The sequence below is a fragment of the Clinocottus analis genome, unplaced genomic scaffold (assembly GCF_023055335.1).
Source record: "Clinocottus analis isolate CAN_PGR_092001 unplaced genomic scaffold, fCliAna1.0.p SCAF_6, whole genome shotgun sequence".
Classification (NCBI taxonomy): domain Eukaryota; kingdom Metazoa; phylum Chordata; class Actinopteri; order Perciformes; family Cottidae; genus Clinocottus; species Clinocottus analis.
This window is the reverse complement of record NW_027176218.1, coordinates 10,961,857-10,984,560: the sequence shown is the minus strand read 5'-3', so window position 1 is coordinate 10,984,560 and position 22,704 is coordinate 10,961,857. Positions and strand designations below refer to the sequence as shown.

Sequence of the window (22,704 nt, the reverse complement as noted above, 5' to 3'; positions counted from 1 at the left end):
TCTCGGTCCTGAACTGTCTGTGTGTGTGTGTGTGTGTGTCTGTGTGTGTGTTGACACTGGAATCATTTCCACAATGTCTGCGTCTGTATCACTCCCGACCTCTTTAATGAATGAATGTGCTCCAGGTGTGCAGGGAGGACGGTGGAATGAAGGTGCTTATGGGAAATCAGTCTGCACAGGTGTTCCAGTGTCCTCTCAGCACAGTGGGTCTGAACTCATTCATTAAAGAATGAGAAAGCAATATTGAATCTGACTTGTACTTGTGAATGTCAAGTTGTGTTTTGTACTGAGTCTGCATGTGTGTGTGTGTGTGTGTGTGTGTATGATTTTAGAGTACATCATTTCCCATAAATGCGGAGTCTGTCCTCAAAACAATTTGTCGAGCAGGTTAGTAATTTGTAGTTTCATATGGCATTGACAAAACGGCCACATTTCAGTTCTCCAGTGTTTTTAGGGTTAAGTATCATGGCCAGAGAAAAAAAAAATACAAGTTACTTTTATTTTTGCAAATCACTCTTGAGAAAGGATAAACAAAACAGAAATGCTGCCAACACTTCAACATAGTCAGGATTAAAACGAGATTGAAACTAAAACACCGTTTTGGCTGAATAAATTAGCTTACAAAAACATCGGTAATATCAACATAATACTCAGTGAAATCAATTTGTGCAAACTGTAGGCTTACAAATGTGATAGAACTATCACAATCAGCTCACCACTTCGCTCATTTCTCCCCATTGTTTCTGAAATTCTTTGTCACTGTCTCCCTTTTGTTTCTCTCACTCGCTTTGAAAACAAGTGGACAAGAGGTTCATTAAATGGGGGACTGTACTGAGAAGTGAGTGGAAGTGGAGCAACAAAGTCTTGGTTGACTGACAGATCGTTCAGTTCAAACAGTGCTGTTCGCTTCCTGTTTCTCCTCATCCCTCCTCTAAACTGGTGTGGTGGAGGCGACCGGTCCAGAGTCTGTGCACAGGCTGCTTTCCAACAGACCTCATTCTCCCCCAGGCAAAGGTGTCCCCTCCTTCAGTCTTTTACATAGTGGTCTCTTCCCATTCCAGCTCAACGTCACCTGAAGACCAGTACAAATGTGTGGATTGAGCACTTTGCTGCGTGGATTCTGTGTCTATTCAAGTGTATGGGGGTGCATGTGAGTGTGTTTATATGTTGTTTACCTTCCATGGCATCCAGGGAGTCCATCTTCTCCAGAGCTGAATAGCTGACAAACCAGATGGACTGGCTGTTGCCTTTGTTGTTTAGAAGTTCCAGTGTACTTTGGTGCAGGAAAATGTACTGGGCCTGGCATGCACATACACGTACAGATTAACAAACACTGAGCAATTGTCCATGAAATGTATTTGGTGTAGAATTAAGTCAAGTGTCCTACTGGCTAATGCTGAGCATTTCATTATAACAACCCTGATTTGAGTCCAACTGTCTTCGGAAAGATAAAGGCAAAAAAAATTAAATAATAAATCTTGTTATAATCCTGGATCGAGCAAATTCATTTTGGATTGCTTCAACGTAAATCAAGATTATGTCCCTTGATTCAAGACTTTATCTCTTTTTCAGGAGCTGATTTACAGAGATTAAAATAGTTGAACATTATTACTGGATATCATATTTCAAGATAGCTTTATATTCAAATAAAAGTGTCTCACTGGGTGCATACGCTGAAAAAAAGGTTGTTAGGCTTCCTCCTGTCTTTTGGCTCATACTGCTGCTCTGGCTGAGTGGAGAGAGATGGACGCATGAGACTGGCATGCTTCAGATGAATGCACAGAGCTGCTCTTTTGTTTGGGCGGTGACGGACAATGGAGGATGACCTTCACCCCTTTACTTTCAATTCGCCTATTTAGTTAACCTTAATTAACCAAAACCAAGTGAGGTCAGTAAACGGCTGTTGACTCGAGGAGAGGACCTGAGCAGACATGACTGAGCTGGCACTGCAGGGAATGAGTGGAGCTAGTCCAAGTCAGGGGTTCAACTAAGGCCTGCATTATTTATCATACGCATGGCCTGTTAGAAGCTGGTATGTACAGAAAGTAATGAATTCCCCTCAACCCAACAACAATTGATTTTACTGGTCTACCTGTGATGTGTCACATTGTACCTTCTAAAGCTGAATTTAAAGCAAATGTGTTTGTACAATCTGCCACTTGACTTCATAGCTTTATTTAATATTGATTTATTCACATTGGTTTATTGCTGTGATCAAATGGATGTGGAGACATGTGAAACGCCTGTTAAAATGTTCATTCATTCTCATTTTATTGTCATAAATAACGTGCCTACATGTTATTTATGACAATAAAATGATCAACAACGGAACGCAAAGCTGGTTCTTGGAAGTATAAAGATTTGATTCAGATTTAAAATAGCTTCAACATTTGTTTTTGTTTTCACTTTGACATGAAGGATTTCAGATAAAAGTGTTTAAATGTCAGCTGTCTGCAATGATTCTAATATTGTTATACAATATTTTATCTGAATGATGGCCTGGTAAAGCTCAGTTCTTTTTCGTACATGACTGGACTACCATGCTAACAGCTAGCTGCTTGGCACACTGAACACTGCTGTCTCAAAGAATCAAGCAGCTCTTGCAGCTACAGACACCGCAGGCTAATACTTCACAGGCGAAATGCACAGAACATCCAGAAATAATAAAACCATGGAACTGAGGAAAAGCACAGGCACTAGGCAAAGGGTCCCTCCAGACACCAAGAGACACACCACTGCTCTGCAAGTAATGACTGAATCGGGTAATTTTAGGATAGGTTCATGCTGTTTCAAGGGGGGAATCCTGCTCAGCATTTGTCTTTAATCCACTGCCAGATCCTTTCCTTTCTCAATACAAGAATTTACTAAATGTTTCCTCGTGGGGATGGGATCAGAGCAGGACAGGATTTGTGTTTTAAAGTAGGACAACTCGACCGCCATTTGTAAGTCTTTGATGATTCTTCAGTGGACTGGAACAACTTAACACAACATACTGTATAATACCCCTTTATTTTTGTCTTTTGTAAATTCTCTCTCGGTTGCAAAATTCAACCACAGGAAAAAAATTACATAATTGTATTTGAATTGAACTCACCAGATTCTGTACCATGCACATCCGCTCGCTGCGGAGTTCAGCCACCAGGCCATAAATATCCACAAAGTCGTGATCTCTGACGTGCTGAATAAAGTGGTCGAGAGCGATAAACACACCTGTTCTGCCAACACCAGCACTGAGGAACAATGAGAGATGGACTTTGTTGAAGAAACTCCATATTGCCACCAAAAACAGAATGAAGAACACTTTACTTTCGAGACCTTGCTATAGTGTGAACAGTGTCAGTAAAATAGCACTAACACGCCATGATACCTGCAGTGAACCACTATAGTGGTGTTGTTGTGTCTGTGGGCTCGGACAGCTTTCACAAACTTAATGAGAGTGCTGCAGGACTCTGGGACTCCGTGCTCAGGCCACGATGTGTAGTTGAAGTGGCGAACCAAAATATAGTGCCCGTGCTGCACAGAGGAATTTATACAATAGAAAACACAAGTGAAATTAATATGAAATGTAGATCAAATGTACTGAGCAAAAGGTTTTAAGTTTGCCAAAAGTGGAACAAATATCACAAAGGTTCTTAAAGGAATAAGAGGTTTTTGGGGAATATGTTTGCAGTGGAATGGATGAGAAGCTCAACATACATCAAATATCTGTCAGTTCATTATGAAGCAAGAGGATATTAGTGCAGCTTAGCATAAAAGCTGGAAACAACTTTGTGTGTGCATGTGGTGAGGGTTTGTTAACTTAGTTACCTTTTCTACTTTCAGGGTTCTGACAGTCCAGTCAGGAAGGACTTCCTCTGACACTTTTGAGATGAGAATGTCACTAAACACCGACATTGGCTTATTGTCCTCTGGCCAGTACTTGTGACACCGAATCTGAAATGTCACACACACACACACACACACACACACACACACACACACACACACACACGAGATGTTTGCAGCAGATATATCCCTCCTGGTAAAAGAGTTGTTAAGGAGCTGAATATGATTTCATAACAGTTGCACATTTCTTGTGACGCACTCTGCCTTTCTCGTAACACTGCGTGAGCATGGCGATGGTGTGAGTTCCCGTTTCCCAGATCATTCTCCAGAAGTCAGCCACTGTGCCAGGCAGAGGACCCTGGGTGGCTATGAACTCATTGGGACAAAGGTAGCCCTAGAAAACAGAGTATTTGCAAACTCAAAAAGCACTGCAGCAACATAAAGAAATATTGAAATTATTAAACATTATTCAAAAGGACAGGGGAACAAACTCCTCTAATGAGAAGGAGTTAACCACTGGGCTTTTAGCATCTGATATCTGGTACTCACTGAGACAAAGCTGGCATTGATGTAGTCAGAGCCCGCAGTGCCCGGTTCAGACAGCAGCTTTACTCGGTTGTTATTGTCTGGACACAGTTTAGTGAGAAGCGTGAGGTAGAAACACGTAAAATGCAGCTGTGCATCCATATGCAGTAAATGGTTGATAATAATAATAATTTGGGTATACTATAAGTATCATAACTCTGGAAAATGGACATCAGCCGAACCACTTACAAGGTTTGATGTTGGGGAAGCGGTTCTTTGATTTGTTCCAGGGCAGGTCAGCATCTGTGGTGGCCAGGTCCTGCAGGAGTTTTGGAAGCTCCTGAGGAGTTAATATGTAACACATCAGTATTTAAATAACCACACCAAACATTCAATATCAGGGCATGTATTTTAAAATAAACAGTTTCGCAAAAGATTAAAGTAAAATGTCTCTTCTACACCGACTTCAACGTTATTGGTATTACATTTCTTTTGAATAAAACAATACTGTTAAAATTAAGAAAGTGCCAGAAATCTCATGTTCGTAGTCTTAGATGGCTGCAGTAGAGAAAGAAACAAGTACACGCCTTCTGACGTGAATTGTCAAGAATAATAAATAAAGCAATATGTATAATTTAAAATAGGGCAGCTTTGGCCAACTACTTACAGCCCTCCTAATACGTATCTCCAAATGTTGAAAAGTGCAATAAAAACAACAATAAAAACAAGCATTTTCTATGCGTCTTCACTGTCCCTACAAAATGCATATTATTATCTGCCTCCTGTGATGTACCTCATCTTTTTTAAAAGCAGACATTTCTTCATGCTTGGTTTACTTTGTCAATTCTTGGCGATTTTCTATTATTTCATCCCATTTCATATATTTCTACATTCTACACAAGTGGGATAAACACTTGTCCAGCTTGTAGGCAAACACTTACACCAAACTCCTCTTGGAACTTAGAATTGTCATTAGCACATAAATCCTCTACGTGCTGCAGAAAAGACTTCTTGTTGACGGGCCTGACAGAGAGGTAAGGGGAGAAATACACCAAAAGTGAGGAACAGAGAAAAATGTACAAAAAACTCTCCAACAACATGCTAATCTGCTGGTTTATTCTAGGATAAAACATACTTGTACTTTATACGGAGCCAAACATAGCATGCTGATCTATGCCGCAACTATTGTGTGTATATTCACATTATTTATGCAGGATGACTTACTTGAGTGATTTCCTGTAGCTGAGCAGCCTGGACAAAAATAGACAGCAAACATCAACCAAAAATAAACAAATTATCCAAATAGTCACAACCCACACTGTGGTATTTCTGTCCGTAAAAACTGAACAGATTGTCATTGCAGAGAGTACATGGCAATTGTGTGTTAAAGCAAAGGAGGTTTAACCATTTCTAATCAAATCTACTTTGATTACACACTAACGTTGATACTCTGACATTCACGATTCTTTCGAATTAATTTATTGGCCATTCCCCCGATGGGTGTTGTTTCTTTGCATTACTGAAGACTTGTCGCTACGCAGATCCTTCGCTTTCAACTTGTGCCCTCTAAGGCTGCCAAGCCTTCCAAGCAATTTTGAGATAGTGAGTGGGTAAACACATTAAAATGGTCTCAAGCAGAGGTGTGTCTGCACAGCTCTGCAATCCCTGCCAGTCAAGGAGGAAAAGGAAACCGGCTGAAACACTGATGTCCCTCGTACATGCAACTGCCGGCATCCACCAAAGGTGTTAATAAGCAACTTGGATGGATGATTTAAATCTTACGAGGTAAAATGACAATGACACTCGCAAACAAAGCATACACTTCAAAATGTGGCACACGCATGTCAAAAAGCCCGACTTACTGGATCACATAAATCTCTTTCCGCCTAAAGAAGAAGGAAGAATACCTGGTGAGAGAAAAGTGCTCAGTTTGAGAATGCAAGCAAAGTTATTTGTGGCATTTGCGTGACAAGGAACAAGAAAAGGTGTGTTATTGTATCATACACTGAGTTTTAAAATGTGGTGTTTCTACAGATCTCAGTGCCAATAAAGCAGAGGGAAACAATCTTATTAAGCACACTGTTGCAGCACAACATGCAACAGTGAAAAACCTCCAATCTTTTTTAGACATTTAAAATGAATGGAACGCAAAGTATACTTATGACCTGCCTCCTTTTTCAGGACTACGACGAGTCACTGCATGTTGTAGTCGAAGTTTAATAAGGAAGGCAAATATTTGCTCAAGTTGGTTGGTCTGATATATTACTCTACACTTACGAGATATGGAAGTTACCTGGCAAGAGGAAGCCTTTTTATTTATCCATCTTCTCTCATGTGGGTTTTATGTTTTGAATGTTCTTGTTTATTCAATACCTCTTGAAGACAAGCCACATGTTACACCGTCCTTCATGAGCCACTATATTGTTGTTTATTTTTTCAGTTTTTCATTAAGTAGGTATTCTTTAGATGGAGCGGGTTTAGAAGGTGTATGCTTATTGGTTCTTCTAAGGCTGAGGTCCATCTATATTGGAAAAAAAATATATAGAAAAAAAATTGTATTCGTACTACTCGTGTTAAAAGCTTTTCTATCTTATAGTTTCTTGCCTCCTCTTCGCCATCGGTGACCTTAATACACCAAAACTAACACTTTTGTTTGACTTTATTTCTCACCAGCTTGCAGCACTTATTGTCAGCACACTTGTTAGTGCCAAAGCAGAGAAACAGAAGGCCTGGATGCCGAATTTGTATGAGGGGACAGTTGGAGAGATGCAGGCAGGATGACTGTTCTGCAGAGAACTGAGGATAAACTTTAAAGCTACAATGATGCTGTGGTTTTTCAAAGGGGTGCTGCTTCTGTTTTCTGCACAAACTCTTCAACACTAAAAGGTTTTGTGCTGACAGGAGCGCACATGAAGTTAGCAGCAGCAAAGAGATTTTTGTTTTAAAAACCTCGTCAGCATCAGCTAAATCAAGTCTGAATTTATGTATCGTGCAGCCATTCTCAGCTGACAAAAATGTGTATGTTATACTCAGTAAGTTGCGTTTTTAGATTAGAACTGAACACATAGACTAACCGGTTGAGTTTTTCTTGTTTCAGCTCCAGATCTGCTACAGCAATCAGCTGGTCCAGTTTACACTTGGTCTCTATGATCTCCGCCTCTCTGGGTGAATAGGTCCCGCCTTCTTTCTTGCGCTGATGGATCCTAACATGTCAATCAAACACATTTAGTTAATAACAACGTAAATGCAGAATACAAAACTAATACAAAAGAAAACAGATGTATTGCAAATTATGCAATTTTACACATTACGTTTTTTTTGTGCCTTAACACTAAATTACAATCAATGTTGCACATGAATGTTGGCAAAGTGTTGAATGCCATCTTACTTGACAGAGCCACAGATGATGATTATGAGCAACACGGCCAAAAAGAAGGAGAGCAGAACACCCAGAATGATCTGCTCTTCTTTGGTCAACAGCCCGTCCGCTACAGAGAGGGAGGGAGAGGAGATAGAAGTAATAACATCTCACCGGACTATCGAGGTTTTATATTTTAAAAAAATATTTAGAGGAATACAAAATGGGTATAAATACCTGCAGTTTTGACATGATCCGAGTACACAGAATCTGTGTATTGGCCATTGATGTTCGTGGCTCTGAACTTGAACCTAGTAAATATGGAACAGTCCAGTGTCAGCCTAATATTGTTATAACACATATGTATACAATGCATTTTAAATTGTTGTGTGCACTCACACATAGACCGTGTTTGGCTTCAGAGGTCCATTACAGAAATTGTCAGTGTTGTTCTCCTTTATACAGCCATCATTCCGTCCGATCACATACGTTCCTGTCGTAGTGTGATTTTGTCTCCACACACTCCGACCACCTCTGACGTGTGCATCTGTGCGTAATGCACCGTCACCCAAAGGACATGGCGGGTTGGGGAACCCCTTGTCGGTCAGGTAAGGGGCAGGACGATCGAAAAAGGCATTTTTCCAGTTGGTCAGGTTTTGGATGTCCTTCACTGTGACAGGATGAGTAAGTCAGTTAGAGACGAAAGGAGTCGCAGGGGGAATGAGTTAAATTTCTGCTGACGTTAAGCCCTTTGGCTTCTGCATACATTTTGACTATTGTGAGCTTAGGACAAAGTGACGTACTGTAAAACAAGATTCTACTTGAGGCTTGAAGCCAAACGCGAGGCCGATACCCAAATGTATTCAACTAAAAGTGACGGTTGTCAATGTTTTTAAAGAGTCATACCCCCTGACTCGGCCACGATGACCTGAATTTTTGTGATTGGTCCGTTGTCATCCCTATAGAAACAGGCAGGCATGCGGATGGTGATACTCCTGTGGGTTACCATGGCAACCCCACCGTGGCCTAGCACTGCCTCCGGTCTTTGGGTTGGCTTGGCGGGGGCTGGAACGCACGCACGTGTGAACACAGAAGAGCGCACGCATACACACACACACACGCACGCACACACGCACACACACACACACACACACACACACACACACACACACAAAGGTTGTCACGTGAATACAGTGTGAAGATGTAGAATTAGTCTGTTGCATTTACATACGAGTCATGACAAACACACCACTGCTCAGTCTTCTGCATCAGTGGTTCTCAACCTTTTTTCAGGGATGTACCACCTGTGAAAAGTTTTTTCAGCCAAAAAATATGTAATACAGAGAGCTGTGCCATAAGTGTCTAATTTAATATAGAATATATAAAATTCACTTCATAAACTTAAACTGAATTGTGTATTGAATATTTATTGAATAACATTTTTTTAAGGATTTTTTAATGGATGCCAATTTTTAAATATAATATATATATATATTTTTAAATCTCACGTACCCCCTGTAGTGCCTTCACGTTCCCCCAGTAGAACCACAGCACTACATGGTCAACACATATCTGACAATATTGCTGAGTTACACTTTCTGTGTTAGAATAGGCCTGAAGCGATACTGTGCAGTGGCAATTCTCTGTTTTCACAAATATGCTGCAACAAGAAATGGAGAAACCCTGTGGAGCGATGCACTATATATGTACTAGTGGCGGGCCATCAGGGTCTTCTAAGACTTCTCTGAAGGCCTAAACAGAATCACAAAGTTATAGCTATTTGATAAGGTCCTGGGGTGTCTGCTGCACAGTGGGTCTGTATGGTGGACTGTATGAACGTGACGTGTATTGAGTGGTTTCGGTCTGTGACAGTAACTCCAGGGACACTTTTTCCCCCCAGTCAGCCCGTGATGTGGACTATACAGCACTTATTGAAGGCCTAGGTATAAAACCACGGCCCGCCACTGATATATACACTGTAGAGAGGGACTTGTACCTGTGATCCCTGTAGTTATCTGGACATGTGGGCTGGGTGGGCTCCTTCCAGCCCCGTTCTTTGCTGAAATCTACAGACAAACAGAGGAAAGGAGTTAGAGGGGTACAAGCAGGAGAAAACAACAATTTGATCGAGATTAAACTTTTGTGGGTTTGGGCTGTTAGTTTGTGTGTGTGTGTGTGTGTGTGTGTGTGCTTCACCTGTATGCTGTAACTGTGTCCTCCCTTTAGGCCCTCTATGACAGCACTCAGCATGTTTTGGTCTCTTTCTGTGATATTAAGGCTTACGTTCTTGACCAGCTGGTCTTTTTCGTAGATGTACACAAAGTAAGCAATTATGTTTCCGTTGGGCTCCTCTGGAGGGGTAAAAGTCACCTTCACACGGTTCACTTCCTCTGGAATAACTGATACTGTCACATTCTTGGGAGGGTCTTTAGGCTCTGGGGACAGAGTACAAATTATATTAGAAATAATACATGTAGTAGCTAGGTGCATCCAAGATGTAAATTTCCACATACCCTCCTCCATTGTTTGAAATTCAATAGGCCCGATGGATTTCCCATCGCTGGCAGCATGCACCAGAGGACCAGTGAAAGCAGTGATCGTCACCAAGTAACGAGTGAACGCGGTCAAGTTAGTGACAACAACAGTCGTCAACTCCCCTGGAGCTCTGACTGTTGACATGTTCAAACCAGGACCATCCACCTGGTGTGACAGGAGAGTTCAGGAAAAGTAAATGTAAATATAATTCTTAGATAGATAGATATATACTTTATTAATCCCTAAGGGGACATTTGTTTGTGAATGAACAGAGTTGGATCAAGTTTTTTACAGTTTTCGGTGACGTTGTGTGTGTGTAAAACCAAAACTCGATGAACTGACCTGCACAAGATACGAAGTGGGTCCAGAGAGGACAGCTGGAGCGTCCCATGAAATGCGAAGGCCGCTGGAGGTGGGCATCACATGCAGGTACCGGGGAGGGTCGTCAGGATCTAAGGGAGGAGATGAGAGAAACAGATCATATGACGTCTAAAACGCCTTTTGATTTTCATGTACTGAATCATGTATCATTCAAATTTTAGTGAAAAAATACTGCAACAATTATTAACAAGAATAATAACAAGGTTTAACGAGACAAAATGTCATGTTATAGTAAGTTCATGTAGCAACACAGTGTTATGCTGAATGTAAATGACTGAAAAAACAGGTAGTGCATGCTGAATCTCAAACTTGCTATAATACATGTGAAGATAAAGCTTTTTCTTGATAGAAATACAATTTAAGTTTGTTCAGGTCTTGTCGAGGAGATGCCCAAGTTACCTGGGCTAAAAACCAAACATCAATCTAAATAAGATTATATGTATTTAAACTGTATTACTCTTGCTGAATACCTGGAAAATGGAAACACATTAAAAAAAAAAAAATCTTGACAAATTGCCAACTTTCCCCTAGCAAGACAAAAAGACATCATCACTGTTATCTTACTTCCTGCCAGTGTTCGTGCATATTTCCAGTGTGTATATTCCCCAATTCCAGCATTGGTCACTGCAGCCACTTTAAAGCGGTAGTATCTGTACTTAGCCAGGGAGTGGAGTGTCACGGTGTGTTTCTCTTCAATACCATCTGAATCATTTACTGACACTGTGACATTAGAGTCCACACAGTCTGAGGTCAGTTCGTCCTCTGGGGCCGGCTGTGCAGTCGTTAGTGTGTTTGGTTCACAAACAGTTGAAAGCAGCTGTGCAATGATGTGGTACTCTTTCAGGAGGCCTGGAATGGAGAACGGTGGAGCCCACTGAAGTGTCACATTGTTAGGTGTGACCTGAGAGATGGTGAGGAAGCGTGGGGCAGCTGGGGCTGTTAAGGTAGACAAAAGGATTGAATTAGGTATCCAGTTAGCATAACTGTATGTTAGTAATTAAATGCCAAAATGTTAAAAAAAAAAAAAAACTACAAAAAAAAACAAAAAAACAACACTGACTACCTGATTCAGGAAGAGTGGAAGCGGTACAATTCAGTCGGTCTCCGGGTCCTGCAGAGTTGACTGCAGCAACAGTGAGTGCATACATCTGGTCTGGAGACAGCCCAGTCAATGTGTACTCTGGCATGTGAGTCTGGTGTGTGTAGGACTTTAAGTCTACCTCCACTAGAATCTCATAAAAAATTATCTGCCCGTTAGGGTTAGCTGGAAGTTCCCAAAACAGCTGTATTGAATCCCAGCTCACTCCTGAGCAAGACAGGTTCCCCACAGCATCAGCCACTGCAGACAGAGAGGATAGACTTTAGTTTAGTCCAAACCAAAAATGATGCTTATGCTGGCTTGTTGCACAGGATACAACGGGAATAACTGGAAACAAAAAATATGTGTTGTTCAGACTAAAGTTAGTTGCTTTATCTTAATCCAGGTTTTTACTCACAATATTACCTCATATTTTTGTAATAATCATTAGTTGAACAGCCAGCTACTCTGCAGTAATGGCCTGTTGCTCTGAATGGGAATCACATTTGGCTTGTCTCATGCTATGTAATGCTGCTGAGCCCTTTTCACAATGACCTACAGATGTGCTTGAGAAAAAGCATCAGCATCTCCAATGCCTACACAAACCAAACCTCTTTGGAGTAAACTGTAAAACACTTCCAATGCCATCTTTGTGTTTAATTGTTTTTTTATTTGCTGGTTTATATTTATTTTTCAAAACAAAAAGATCTAATTACTGATTGTGAGGTGTTGATAACTTTAGAAATGAATGACAACATACAGAGATTCCTTGCACAACTGGCTGGCCTGTGTTATTATTCGTGAACCCACACATGCTCTTCATGACTTCTTCAAGCCAATGGCATTTATTGTTGTTTTATATTTATTGTATTCAAATTCAATCTCAAAAGCAATAAGAATGGTACACAATATTAAGATTAATACATGCATTTTCACTTGGGATTTTTGAGTGTTTGTATATCCTTTAATAGCCCATTAAAGGACAAACAAGGTATTTTGAATTGAATATAATGTACAAACCAATTTGAAACCACACAACTGAGCAGTGAGCTGCATCAGTGTAATATCTCTTGTGGGTAAACAGTGTGTACTTTACCTGACTCGTTAGTGGTGAAGGTTACTGGGATGCTGAACTGATTCCCATGGCCCACTCTTGTGTAGCTGTAAACACTGATCTCATAGGAGCTATGAGGCCTGAAGCCTGATAGATACTCTGTGGTTGACGGGCCGGAGGAATTCTACACCCACCCACACACACATACACACACACACACACACACACACACACACACACACACACACACACACACACACACACACACACACATACACACAAAAGAAAGATAGGAGATTAAATCATCCAATCCTGATTACTCAAGTGAATAATATCTTATTGTATCAGCACACATAAGTGCATATATATGTACGTATAATGTTACTGCTCAGTGGTATCTGGAGTGTGAAATTAGAGCTACCGTAAGTGTGACTGTGTGTACTCTTACAGAGTGAGTCTTGGGAGTGTGTGTGTGAGTGTTGATGTTGTGGAGAAGCTTTCGGTGTGTGAAATTACCAGTACCTTGTGTGTGACAGTGTGTGTGATGAGGTCTCGGATCCTGAAGCCGTACTGTATCACCACTCCATTGGGCTCCAGAGGAGGCTCCCAGCTCAGCCACACAGAGACGGCTGTGTGGTTATATATAGTCAGGTTACGGGGAGGGGACATGGGCCCTGAAACACAAAGTGAAGAAGATAGAGAAGAAGATAGTCATTAAATATACATACATAAATATGCACCCATAGTTGCATAAATAAACATCATCTAATTAGGATTTTAGAGACACTTTAAACCTGCTTGCAAACTCACCTCCTTCATCGGTATGCAGCTGCAGCAGCAGAGGCGGTCCTGAGCCTTTACGTGTTGCAGCTGTAATAGTGAGGTTGTAAGCTGTGTATGGAAGTAGGTTGGTGAGGATGAAGGAGGTGCTGGGGGTATGAGTTGTGTTGGAGCCCCCTGGGCCAAACATAGTGAGGGTATACTCCGTTATGTCCCCGTTGGCCTCCAGAGGGCGCTGCCAGACCATTGCGATAGAGGAGGATGACAGATTCCTGGTGGACACCAGCAATGGAGCCGAACTGGGAACTGAGGAGAAACGGTGTAACATGTAATACACAAACCGTGCTCCACCAGTAATTGCTTGTGTAGAGGAACTCACTATCATCATTCGTTCTCAGATACATTGTGCTGGTATGGTTGTAGGCGGCGCCCGCACCAGTTGCCGGGGTAACGGTCAACACATAGGGAAAATATTTTTTGAGTCTGGTGAATAGGAAGACATTGTCAGTTGTGGTATGCTTGATGGTCTTGTTGACAGCTGGAGCCCCTTGGTTAGGTATGTCTGGGGGGGTGCCGGCCTCCTGTAAGGTCAGCAGGTAGCTGGGGCGGCCGTTCGGCTCCATTGGAGGATCCCAGCTGACGATTATGGTTGTGGAGCTGAAGATCTGAGCAGTCAGGTTTCGGACTGAGTCACTTGGCACTAAAGAATTGAACAAGAATAATTGTGTCACTAACTGCCAGTCATTACCAGTGACAACGCTGGTTTAAGACTGAGCATTTTGATGCGTTTACTGTTCTACGAGGCAGTAAATTAAGGCATCAATCAACAACACATAGTGACATTTGAGGGAAAATGAACAGCACACCAGTCATCATCATCATCATTTTTCACAAGCAGGGTCATTAATCATTGGCAGCATTGTTGTAATTCACCAAATTAACAACAACATATCATATATAATAATATGGCACGACATTACATCCACAACACAGGAACACAGAACAGTAAACGGAAACAATATCCAACCAAAATAAAAGACATACAGAGGCATTTAGGAGGGAAACTAGGACACTGAAAACCTTGAAAGGAAAGAGGTTGAGGAGAAAATACTCATCCTGTTCATTCGCAGCCACTCTGAAAATAACACATGGTACACATTGGAAAAAAAGGTGAGATGAATGAGAAAAAGGGAGATAAAACTTGAGAGATCCATAAGATGAGTGAGTGGATGTGAGGGGCCAGGTGTGTGTGTGTGGGTCTGAGCCTAGCAGGGGGCTTGGCTGTGCGGGAGAGACAAGGTGCCTTGAAGATCCGGTGCTTGGCTGAGAGTGGAGCAGCTAGAGCACAGGCAGAGATACAGAGTCAGTATGAGCAGTAATCATTCAGAGACAGCGAATACTATGCTAACAAGAAAATAACAACGTACAAATATGAACTGTGTGTGACAAAGTCTGTGGTGGCTGTCTGCACCATTTTTTACAAAATAACATAAAAACAAAGAGATCAGTTTCATGTACACGTCTCTTGTTACACTGAGGATGTCAAAAAGACAAAGTATCACTAAATATGACATGCAAATTTAGGTTCTGGGGCAACACCGTGCATTTTTTTTCACCGACACCATTTTCTAAAAGCTTCTGCGCTCTCTTTTCTCTCTATTTTTTAATCCCCCACAACTTTCGGCATGCTTCGCGAAAGCAAACACAAACTGGCTGTCTTCAAGGCAGTGTCACAGGTGGACAAAAATAGAGCCAGTTTGCCAGACTGTTATCCCCTTTAACTCACAGGCTGAAAGTCACACCGTCAATCGCAGAGTTTTTATGTAATTTTCTTTTTGGAAGTTGAAGAGTTTTGAAAAAAGTGTGCAGACTCACCTTCCAATGAGACTTTGAATCATTATATGTAATAATTATCTGGCATTATGTGTGGTATTTTATGGTTATATATATATTATGTTTAAACATATTTATATTTGTGTATATGGTATCGTGTTTGTGTGTGTGTATAACTGACCGTCCTCCGGTAACAACAGGTAAAGGGGCTCGCTCTGGACCCCTCCGTCCCCCTGCACTGTGCTGGAGGTCATCCATAGGGTGTAGTTTGTGCCCCCAATTAGCCGGGTCAGAGTGTAGGAGAGGCCTGAATCAGGAGATGCAGCTGCAAGTAAGTCTGAAACAAGAACCCTCTGTGGAGGAAAAAGGATTATGAGGATTTTTTCAGACATTGAAACAAGCAGAATGTGTACTTTTTATACAGATTGGTAATGAATGAAAGTAAAACCCAACATTGAGTGTCTTTGTTTCACCACTTTCTTTACAGCAGAATTGTTTCATGTGCCTTAGCAGGACGCAGAACAGGCTGTTGATAATTCGCCATTTCAAGAAATCCAGCAGGCAAGAAGCAACACTTCGTGAGACCCTGGAAGTGTGATTGGTCACAGGGCCCGCGTGACCATGAACATGCGCTGTGATTGGTCAGTGAAGCTACCATCTCAAACCTAGAAGCTAGAATATCTGAATTTACTAATGACCCCTTTCCCACAGAGGTTTATGTGCAGCACCGTAAACCCTCAGAGGCCCTGTCAGGGTTATTCACAGAATAGACTGCGGCCCAACAATAACACCAGTCCGTAAAGATCATATTAGTTGACTTATGTAGTCTAACACACTTATCGATTAATTGATTTAATTGACAGATCTTTAAAATTGAGATTCAGACAACGCAACGCTTTGAATCTTTTATCTTTGTGTATCAGAGATGTACTCAGAGGTTCCTGGGTAATGAGTAATTTACCATGAAAAAAAGCATTAAAGACAAAAAAAATAATAAATTGTCTGTATATTCTCTATACAGTATATGCATCTCACCTGCTCAGCCACCGTGTTGTTATTAGAGTAATAAATAGTATAGTGCACAATGATTCCATTAGGTTCAGTAGGCGGGCGCCACAGCAAGGTGACGGAGGAGGCAGTCACATTTGCAAAAGTCACATTCCTCGGGGGGTTAAATGGTTCTGAGAGCCAAGAAGCACATAATGACACATATTTAGTTAGTGGGAGAAACATTATACAGAAATATAGAAAATAAATATCTTTAATGTGTGAAATCTGTCAAGAAATTCTTCAACAATCGTCCAGCACCTGCATCGGTGGTGGTAAAGCTGATGTAAATCAGCACTCCTCCATCTCCCAGTCTGGTCCAGCTGGAGACAGAGGCATTGTAGCTACTCTCTGAGTCGACATTAATAACCACTGATGTCTCTGTCACATTCTGCCAAAGCTCAGTTGTTTCATTCCTGACAGAAGAGAGCAACCGTTAATATTGCAATGTGGTCCATCTTCTTTCTAAGCCTTTGTTTTTTTGTTTTTTTTTCTCACAGAGTCAAATACACAAGGAGAAGCAAATTAAGAAACTCACCAAATTCTGACAATGTAGTAGAGTACATCTGAATTGGCTTCGAGTGGTGGTTGCCATGACAACTCTACCTCATAGTCTGACAACTTCCTGGCGGAGAGGAGCTGAGGAGGTGTGTCTGGAGCTGAGATGCAGTAGAAACACTTTCAAGTAACGTAATACAAACAGGAGTATGGCTTATGAAAAGAGAAAACTGATGTGGGATTAAGATGTATTTGCATGGGGCAAAAAGGACCCTCATATGGCCCCTCAGGAACCTGGCAGATAGAAACATAATGTGGCCCTAAAAATGAAAAACTGGTTAGTTGTAATGACTTGTTTGTGCTTCTCAGTCCTGTTGAAAGGCATGTGGCACCAAATACCTGTGATGTAACATAATTAACATGAGCTGAGACAGAGAGATGTAACAGAGGAGGAAAAGACGAGAGGAAAGTCAGATTTAATCAGATGCCCTTTGAACTCAGTCGTGATGTAATCGGGCAGTGTCCTGGAACAGAAAAACAAACCCTCCCCCATCCGCTCTCTCCCACCCGGCCCTCTCACCATCCTCCAGTGTGGTGATGTTGAGCGGCTCACTGCTGTAGTTTCCTGGCCCGACGCCCGTGTGTGCTTGCACCATGATGCGGTACTGTGCATACTTCCTCAGATGCATGATGTGGATGTAGTTGGTTGTGGAGGTGAGATTCAGGTAGTGACTGGAATTCCACAGCTCCAGACTGTAGTGGGTAATGACCCCGTTAGGCAGGAGAGGAGGATGCCAGGTCACGTTAACTTCGCTGGGACTGACCGACTCATACATAACGCCATACGGAGGACTGCCAGGGACTGAAGAGAGAACACACCTTTATTACAATCTGAACAGTTAATATTGTAACTAAAGGCTTTCATATGTGTGTATGTGTGTGCATGGGTGGGTGCAGTCATTAAACACACCGTCCTCTCCGGACAGCAGGTATAAAGTGTCTGAAGTTTGGTTGCCATGACCATAACGTGTGTACGCCTTCACAGACACGTTGTAGTAGGAGAAAGGCTTCAGGTTCATCAGGGTGACCGTGTCGGAGGACGTGTTCATTAGCGCAGAGTAGGACTCATTCTCATACAGGACCTCGTAATGTTGGATCACCCCATTGGCTTGCTCTGGTGCAGACCAGGCCAACGTGGCAGCGGAGGGGTTGCTGTCAACCACAGTTAGGTTCACAGGGGGGGAGTCAGGCTCTGAGGAAGAAATAGAATAATCATTGACAAAATAATATTGCTGGCCTCACAGCACATTCAATATTGGTAATCCAACAACTACATATGACATTTTTGAGTTTATCGATCAAATGTCATGTTTTATATCACTGGTATTCATCAACTGACATTGAATTGTTAATAGTGCGAGGTGCATGCCACACTGGGCACCAACAACAATTCAACAAGGTTTAAAAGTTGCACAAGCACTCACTTGGTCAAACATTCATGACCGCATTTTTTTTTTACTTCCACTCATATTCAAACACATGTATTATACAGTGTGTGATAAGTACATACCGTCCTCTAAGGTGAGAACAAAGATATCATCTTCCTCCGACAGAGCACTCTCTCCCACAGCTGTAGATGCAGCTACACGTAGCTTATAACCAGTATACTTTTCCAAATCTATATATTAGAAGAGATATTTACCATCAGATCTTTATCATAATGATGATAATGGCTATATATATATATATATATATATATATATATATATATATATATATATATATATATATATATATATATATATATATAGATGCATTGAGCACTGCAGAAAAGTTGGTTACTCTACCTGTTATCAAAATGCTGGTACTGTTAGTAAACCAGTTAAGGGCCTGATAACTGTGCATTTTGAGGCCATAGACAGTATAATGTGTGATCCGCCCATTGGGGTTCAGTGGTGGGACCCAGTTCACCAGTATGGAGGTGGAGCTGATGTTTTCATAGGACACTTCAAGCACTGAGCTAGGGACTAAACAAATACAGACATTGTTAAGGACAAAGAATGTTTCAGGTATTGCAGGACTTTTTTAATCTACTAAATAATAAATGCAACATGTAAGAACAACCCCCAAACCCTCTCTCTATGTCCGACTGTGTCTAAATGAAGAACTTGATGTAGATCATCAAATCTGATGAACTTCATCTATTTATAGTGAGTCAATTTGGATAAAATGAGTCAGCTAAATGTAATGTAAATGTAACGTGACTACTCACCCTGCTCACTTGTCTTCTCAATGGTATCTGTTGCTGGACCCTCTCCCACTGTTGTAAAGGCAGTAACCCTGAATGTGTACTCAGTGAAGGGATTCAGGTCTGACACCAGGTAAGACATCTCTTCAGAGAAAACCTCCATCACCTCTTCTATTAATGTTACACCTGCAACATGTTCACAAAAACAGATGGAAACACAACACGACATGCAAACACAGGAATTATAGGCACTGGAACCTATTTTTTTATATCAACGGATGCAGGAAGTTAAGAGAAGCAGTGTTTAGGGCTGGTGCTCTCATACCAGAAGCTGCTGCAGTGCGTGGTGAAAAGGGTCCCGTAATTGATGCATCATGTGTGGACAAGCGGAGCTGGCCTGGGGTCAGGGACAAGGCGGAGGAATCTGAGGTCAAAACCCCAGCATGCGATAGCTTTGTCAGCCAGGTTGGAAGCGTAGCAGGTGACATAGAGGTAAGAGGGAATGCAGAGGTCCCACGGACTACAGAGTCAGTGGATTGAATAGTTGTGCTGTTAGAGAATGAAGCAGAAACATAACTGGCACTGGGCTTTTCAGTGACCATGATGTCAGCAGTTGGTTGAGCATCGGTGTTAGTGATGGAAACAGTGGTTATTTGTCCGGAGTGTGTGACACTGGAAGCAGTCGCAGAGGCCAGTGTGCGATCAGAAATAGTGGCCGTGAAAGTCGGAGGTGATGTGATCAGACCAAACTCCACAGATCTCTTACGCCGCCCTGGATTGCTCGGGACATCAGGGGGAGGGGTCGCATCTTCATTTAAACCGGTTGTATTCTGAAGGAAGAAAAACTACATTTTATGGCCTGGCAGGAGTTTCTAAATTATTCTGAGTCAGTTCAGTGTAAAACAAAAAAGATTTTCATTAATTTGGCTCATTGGCCCTCAAAGCAATATCTACTTGAACCAGAAGACAATGGACATGGCTGAGTACTGTATGAGGATGTTTTTTATGAATGGTCCTAATTGGCACTTCTAATTGAAAACCATCACCGTAAAAAATCTGTTTTGTAAGTTTATGCAAAGATTTACAATTTCATTCAACTTCTTTCACAAAAGGTTATACACCCACATTTTAATAGTACTGAGCTGTGATGCTTTAGATAGCTGTAACATCTGGCCTACCATTTCTGCAGAAATGATGGTGATGTCCCGCAGCAAAATGTCGCCAACAAGAACCTGCACTTTGTAGTGGATGATTGGACCGTTGGGCTGGGCGGGGATTCTCCAACTCACACGGATTGAAACTGAATCTTTAGCTTCTGCCATCAAGTCCTGCACGGCACTGGGTGCTACTCACACAAACACACATAGACTCAGTCAGAGATAATCAGACACAGACAGAGAAGTACACAAAATACACCTTTATGCATGCAATTATGTATAGGATTGTATTGTATTATCCTTGGCATGTCTGTATTCAATATCCACTTTCTCCTTCCAAAAATGTGTTTGTAAAAGCCTTCCTTATATGCATCATGAGGTTAAAGAAAAAGGGAATTCATGGGGATTCATCTAAATGAAAAAAAACAAGCATTCACTGGTACATCAGTTGAGGCGTGGTCTCACCTTCGGCAGGTGTAATTACATCATCCTGCGCTGCTGGACCCACTTCTCCAGACGCTTTGGCTCGGACGGCCACCGTGTACTTTGTGTAGGGGGTCAAACCGGTCAGAGCAAACCGCATGTCTGCTGTGCTGTTCTCATACAAGTATCCTGCAATGAATAGGAAATAGAAAATGTTATGGATTTCTCAAAATATGTAAAGTTTGAGTCTGTCAATGCGCGTGTGCTTGTGTGTTCAAGAGTTAATATTGAATAACCTGAAGGTCCATAAAGGTAGAGCACGTAGGTGAATCTTCCTGTGATAATGTTGGGAGTGCCCCAGGACACAGAGATTGATCTCGACGTCATATTCAATACTAAGAGGTTTTGTGGCGGGTCTTCTGGTGCTGCCATACACAAAGACACATAAATAAAGATATTTATACATCCAGTACATTGTATATCCTAATAAGAGTCACAAATTAAACAAAAGATATAGCCTCGTTTGTGTCATTTTCCACACCTGATTCTGGCATGCGGACCATGGTGGAAGCTATCTGTCCTTCACCATCAGAGGTGAAGGCAGACACTTCAAATAAATAGGCAGTATAAGGTCGTAGTTGATCAACTCCTACTGATATGGGAACACTCCAGGAGGCCGCAGGGGGTATAGCGGAGAGGGTGATGGGTGAAGACGATGCTGTAATCTCTAAAGGACTGAGAGTCGCTCGGGACAGGATGTCTGCTGCATCCTACACATACAAAGTCATACAGGACATACACAGAGGGAGAAACATATGAGAAAAAAATTAAAATTTCCAGCAATATGTTGAACGCACGGTCAGCCTCGTGACTTGGTCTCATCTATAACGCTGACAGAAACAGAGCATTTCACAATAATAGCTCAAAGGACAGAAGGTGAGACAGTACAATGCAGTACATTGCAGTGAGGCAGTGCTCCGGTCATGATGTCCTCTGCGTTGACCTCCAGCGTGCGGACTGTCTGCCCAGTACGAGCGTGTTTAGCCTTGACAGCAAACTTTGTGATGAGACCGTTGATGCGGTGCGGCAGGTACCAGGTAACCATGACGAAGGTGTGGTTTTTAGGAAACGCTGTCAAGTTAGTCACCAGGCCAGGGGCTGCACACACACATGAATGTACACACACATAGACAAACAATACTCCATATACACAATTACTGTCTTAGATTTTGAGATTTTTATGCACGTGTTTGCATGAACACCCACGGGACTCAGCAGTCTTTATGTACACAGATTTGCTGAAAGTTCCTATTCCAGCTCGAGATATGGCTGCTACCTATAGGGAGAAGGGGGGAAGAGTGAGAGAGGGAGAGAGAGAGTAGGTATTACTAAATGATTACTAAATGATCTTCTCAACGATTAAAACTATATAAATCAAAATTGATGAAAAATAAATTGATAAGGATTTAAGTCTGATCATCAGACAAAAGTGGGAATTAGTCAAAATGGAGAATTATTATACATCCAAACCCTCATTGTTAAACATCCATCTTCAGCTTTTATCTACTATGTATTTATAATGAACAACTTTTGCCACTGCATATTTAACACAGAGGACTTAACTTACAGAGGATCATGCCGAGAGGGCAAGCACACCACCGGCATAGTACATTCTAAGTTGAATCAATGACTCTAGGAATTGGACATTTTGTGCACATATTATTCTAAACTCATATTCATTACCACTTCAATGAATACGAATGCTCTTGGTCTCTATTACCCCTAACAGCTTTTTGCACAGCTTAGTGTGTGGGCCAACACACTCAAAGGTGAGAGGTAGTAACATGATACATCACACACACACTCATAAGCGCCAGCACACAAATACAGAATATGCAGGTCTCATGATGTGTGTCAGTCTCTCAGAGACCATTTGTATAAAGGTCATTGATGGTTAATGAA

At 41.7% G+C, this 22,704-nt stretch overlaps 2 protein-coding genes across 6 annotated transcripts in view; both read right to left on the bottom strand.

Moving 5' to 3' along the window:
* Window positions 1-484: 484 nt before the first annotated feature.
* The window catches only part of ptprq (protein tyrosine phosphatase receptor type Q), a 35,701-nt gene continuing 13,481 nt past the window's right edge, over window positions 485-22,704 (bottom strand). For 4 of the 5 annotated variants that reach the window (XM_068602896.1, XM_068602898.1, XM_068602900.1 and 1 more), the window contains 38 exons: window positions 22,009-22,078; window positions 21,701-21,900; window positions 21,284-21,512; window positions 21,039-21,167; window positions 20,785-20,931; window positions 20,341-20,507; window positions 19,488-19,992; window positions 19,187-19,348; window positions 18,762-18,941; window positions 18,485-18,592; window positions 17,885-18,166; window positions 17,495-17,776; window positions 13,916-14,236; window positions 13,567-13,842; window positions 13,279-13,430; window positions 12,799-12,940; window positions 11,688-11,963; window positions 11,189-11,560; window positions 10,586-10,695; window positions 10,222-10,408; window positions 9,905-10,143; window positions 9,705-9,774; window positions 8,615-8,773; window positions 8,108-8,378; window positions 7,946-8,019; window positions 7,739-7,838; window positions 7,425-7,553; window positions 6,213-6,257; window positions 5,575-5,601; window positions 5,292-5,373; window positions 4,600-4,690; window positions 4,375-4,451; window positions 4,085-4,219; window positions 3,808-3,933; window positions 3,368-3,513; window positions 3,095-3,230; window positions 1,176-1,299; window positions 485-1,072 (listed from right to left, as the gene is read on the bottom strand). In XM_068602896.1, coding sequence (XP_068458997.1) covers window positions 1,035-1,072; window positions 1,176-1,299; window positions 3,095-3,230; window positions 3,368-3,513; window positions 3,808-3,933; window positions 4,085-4,219; window positions 4,375-4,451; window positions 4,600-4,690; window positions 5,292-5,373; window positions 5,575-5,601; window positions 6,213-6,257; window positions 7,425-7,553; window positions 7,739-7,838; window positions 7,946-8,019; window positions 8,108-8,378; window positions 8,615-8,773; window positions 9,705-9,774; window positions 9,905-10,143; window positions 10,222-10,408; window positions 10,586-10,695; window positions 11,189-11,560; window positions 11,688-11,963; window positions 12,799-12,940; window positions 13,279-13,430; window positions 13,567-13,842; window positions 13,916-14,236; window positions 17,495-17,776; window positions 17,885-18,166; window positions 18,485-18,592; window positions 18,762-18,941; window positions 19,187-19,348; window positions 19,488-19,992; window positions 20,341-20,507; window positions 20,785-20,931; window positions 21,039-21,167; window positions 21,284-21,512; window positions 21,701-21,900; window positions 22,009-22,078 — 6,366 coding nt within the window. In that variant the 3' untranslated portion in view covers window positions 485-1,034. The remainder of the gene's footprint in view (window positions 1,073-1,175; window positions 1,300-3,094; window positions 3,231-3,367; window positions 3,514-3,807; window positions 3,934-4,084; window positions 4,220-4,374; window positions 4,452-4,599; window positions 4,691-5,291; window positions 5,374-5,574; window positions 5,602-6,212; window positions 6,258-7,424; window positions 7,554-7,738; window positions 7,839-7,945; window positions 8,020-8,107; window positions 8,379-8,614; window positions 8,774-9,704; window positions 9,775-9,904; window positions 10,144-10,221; window positions 10,409-10,585; window positions 10,696-11,188; window positions 11,561-11,687; window positions 11,964-12,798; window positions 12,941-13,278; window positions 13,431-13,566; window positions 13,843-13,915; window positions 14,237-17,494; window positions 17,777-17,884; window positions 18,167-18,484; window positions 18,593-18,761; window positions 18,942-19,186; window positions 19,349-19,487; window positions 19,993-20,340; window positions 20,508-20,784; window positions 20,932-21,038; window positions 21,168-21,283; window positions 21,513-21,700; window positions 21,901-22,008; window positions 22,079-22,704) is intronic. The other variant, XM_068602899.1, reaches the window with a different exon arrangement.
* Window positions 14,657-17,192, bottom strand: LOC137804355 (phosphatidylinositol phosphatase PTPRQ). The gene is made up of 7 exons (XM_068603541.1): window positions 17,187-17,192; window positions 16,955-17,094; window positions 16,678-16,832; window positions 16,405-16,550; window positions 15,551-15,722; window positions 14,840-14,874; window positions 14,657-14,671 (listed from the first exon to the last, which is right to left on the bottom strand). Exons 1-7 carry the CDS (start codon window positions 17,190-17,192, stop codon window positions 14,657-14,659), a joined length of 669 nt encoding a protein of 222 aa, XP_068459642.1.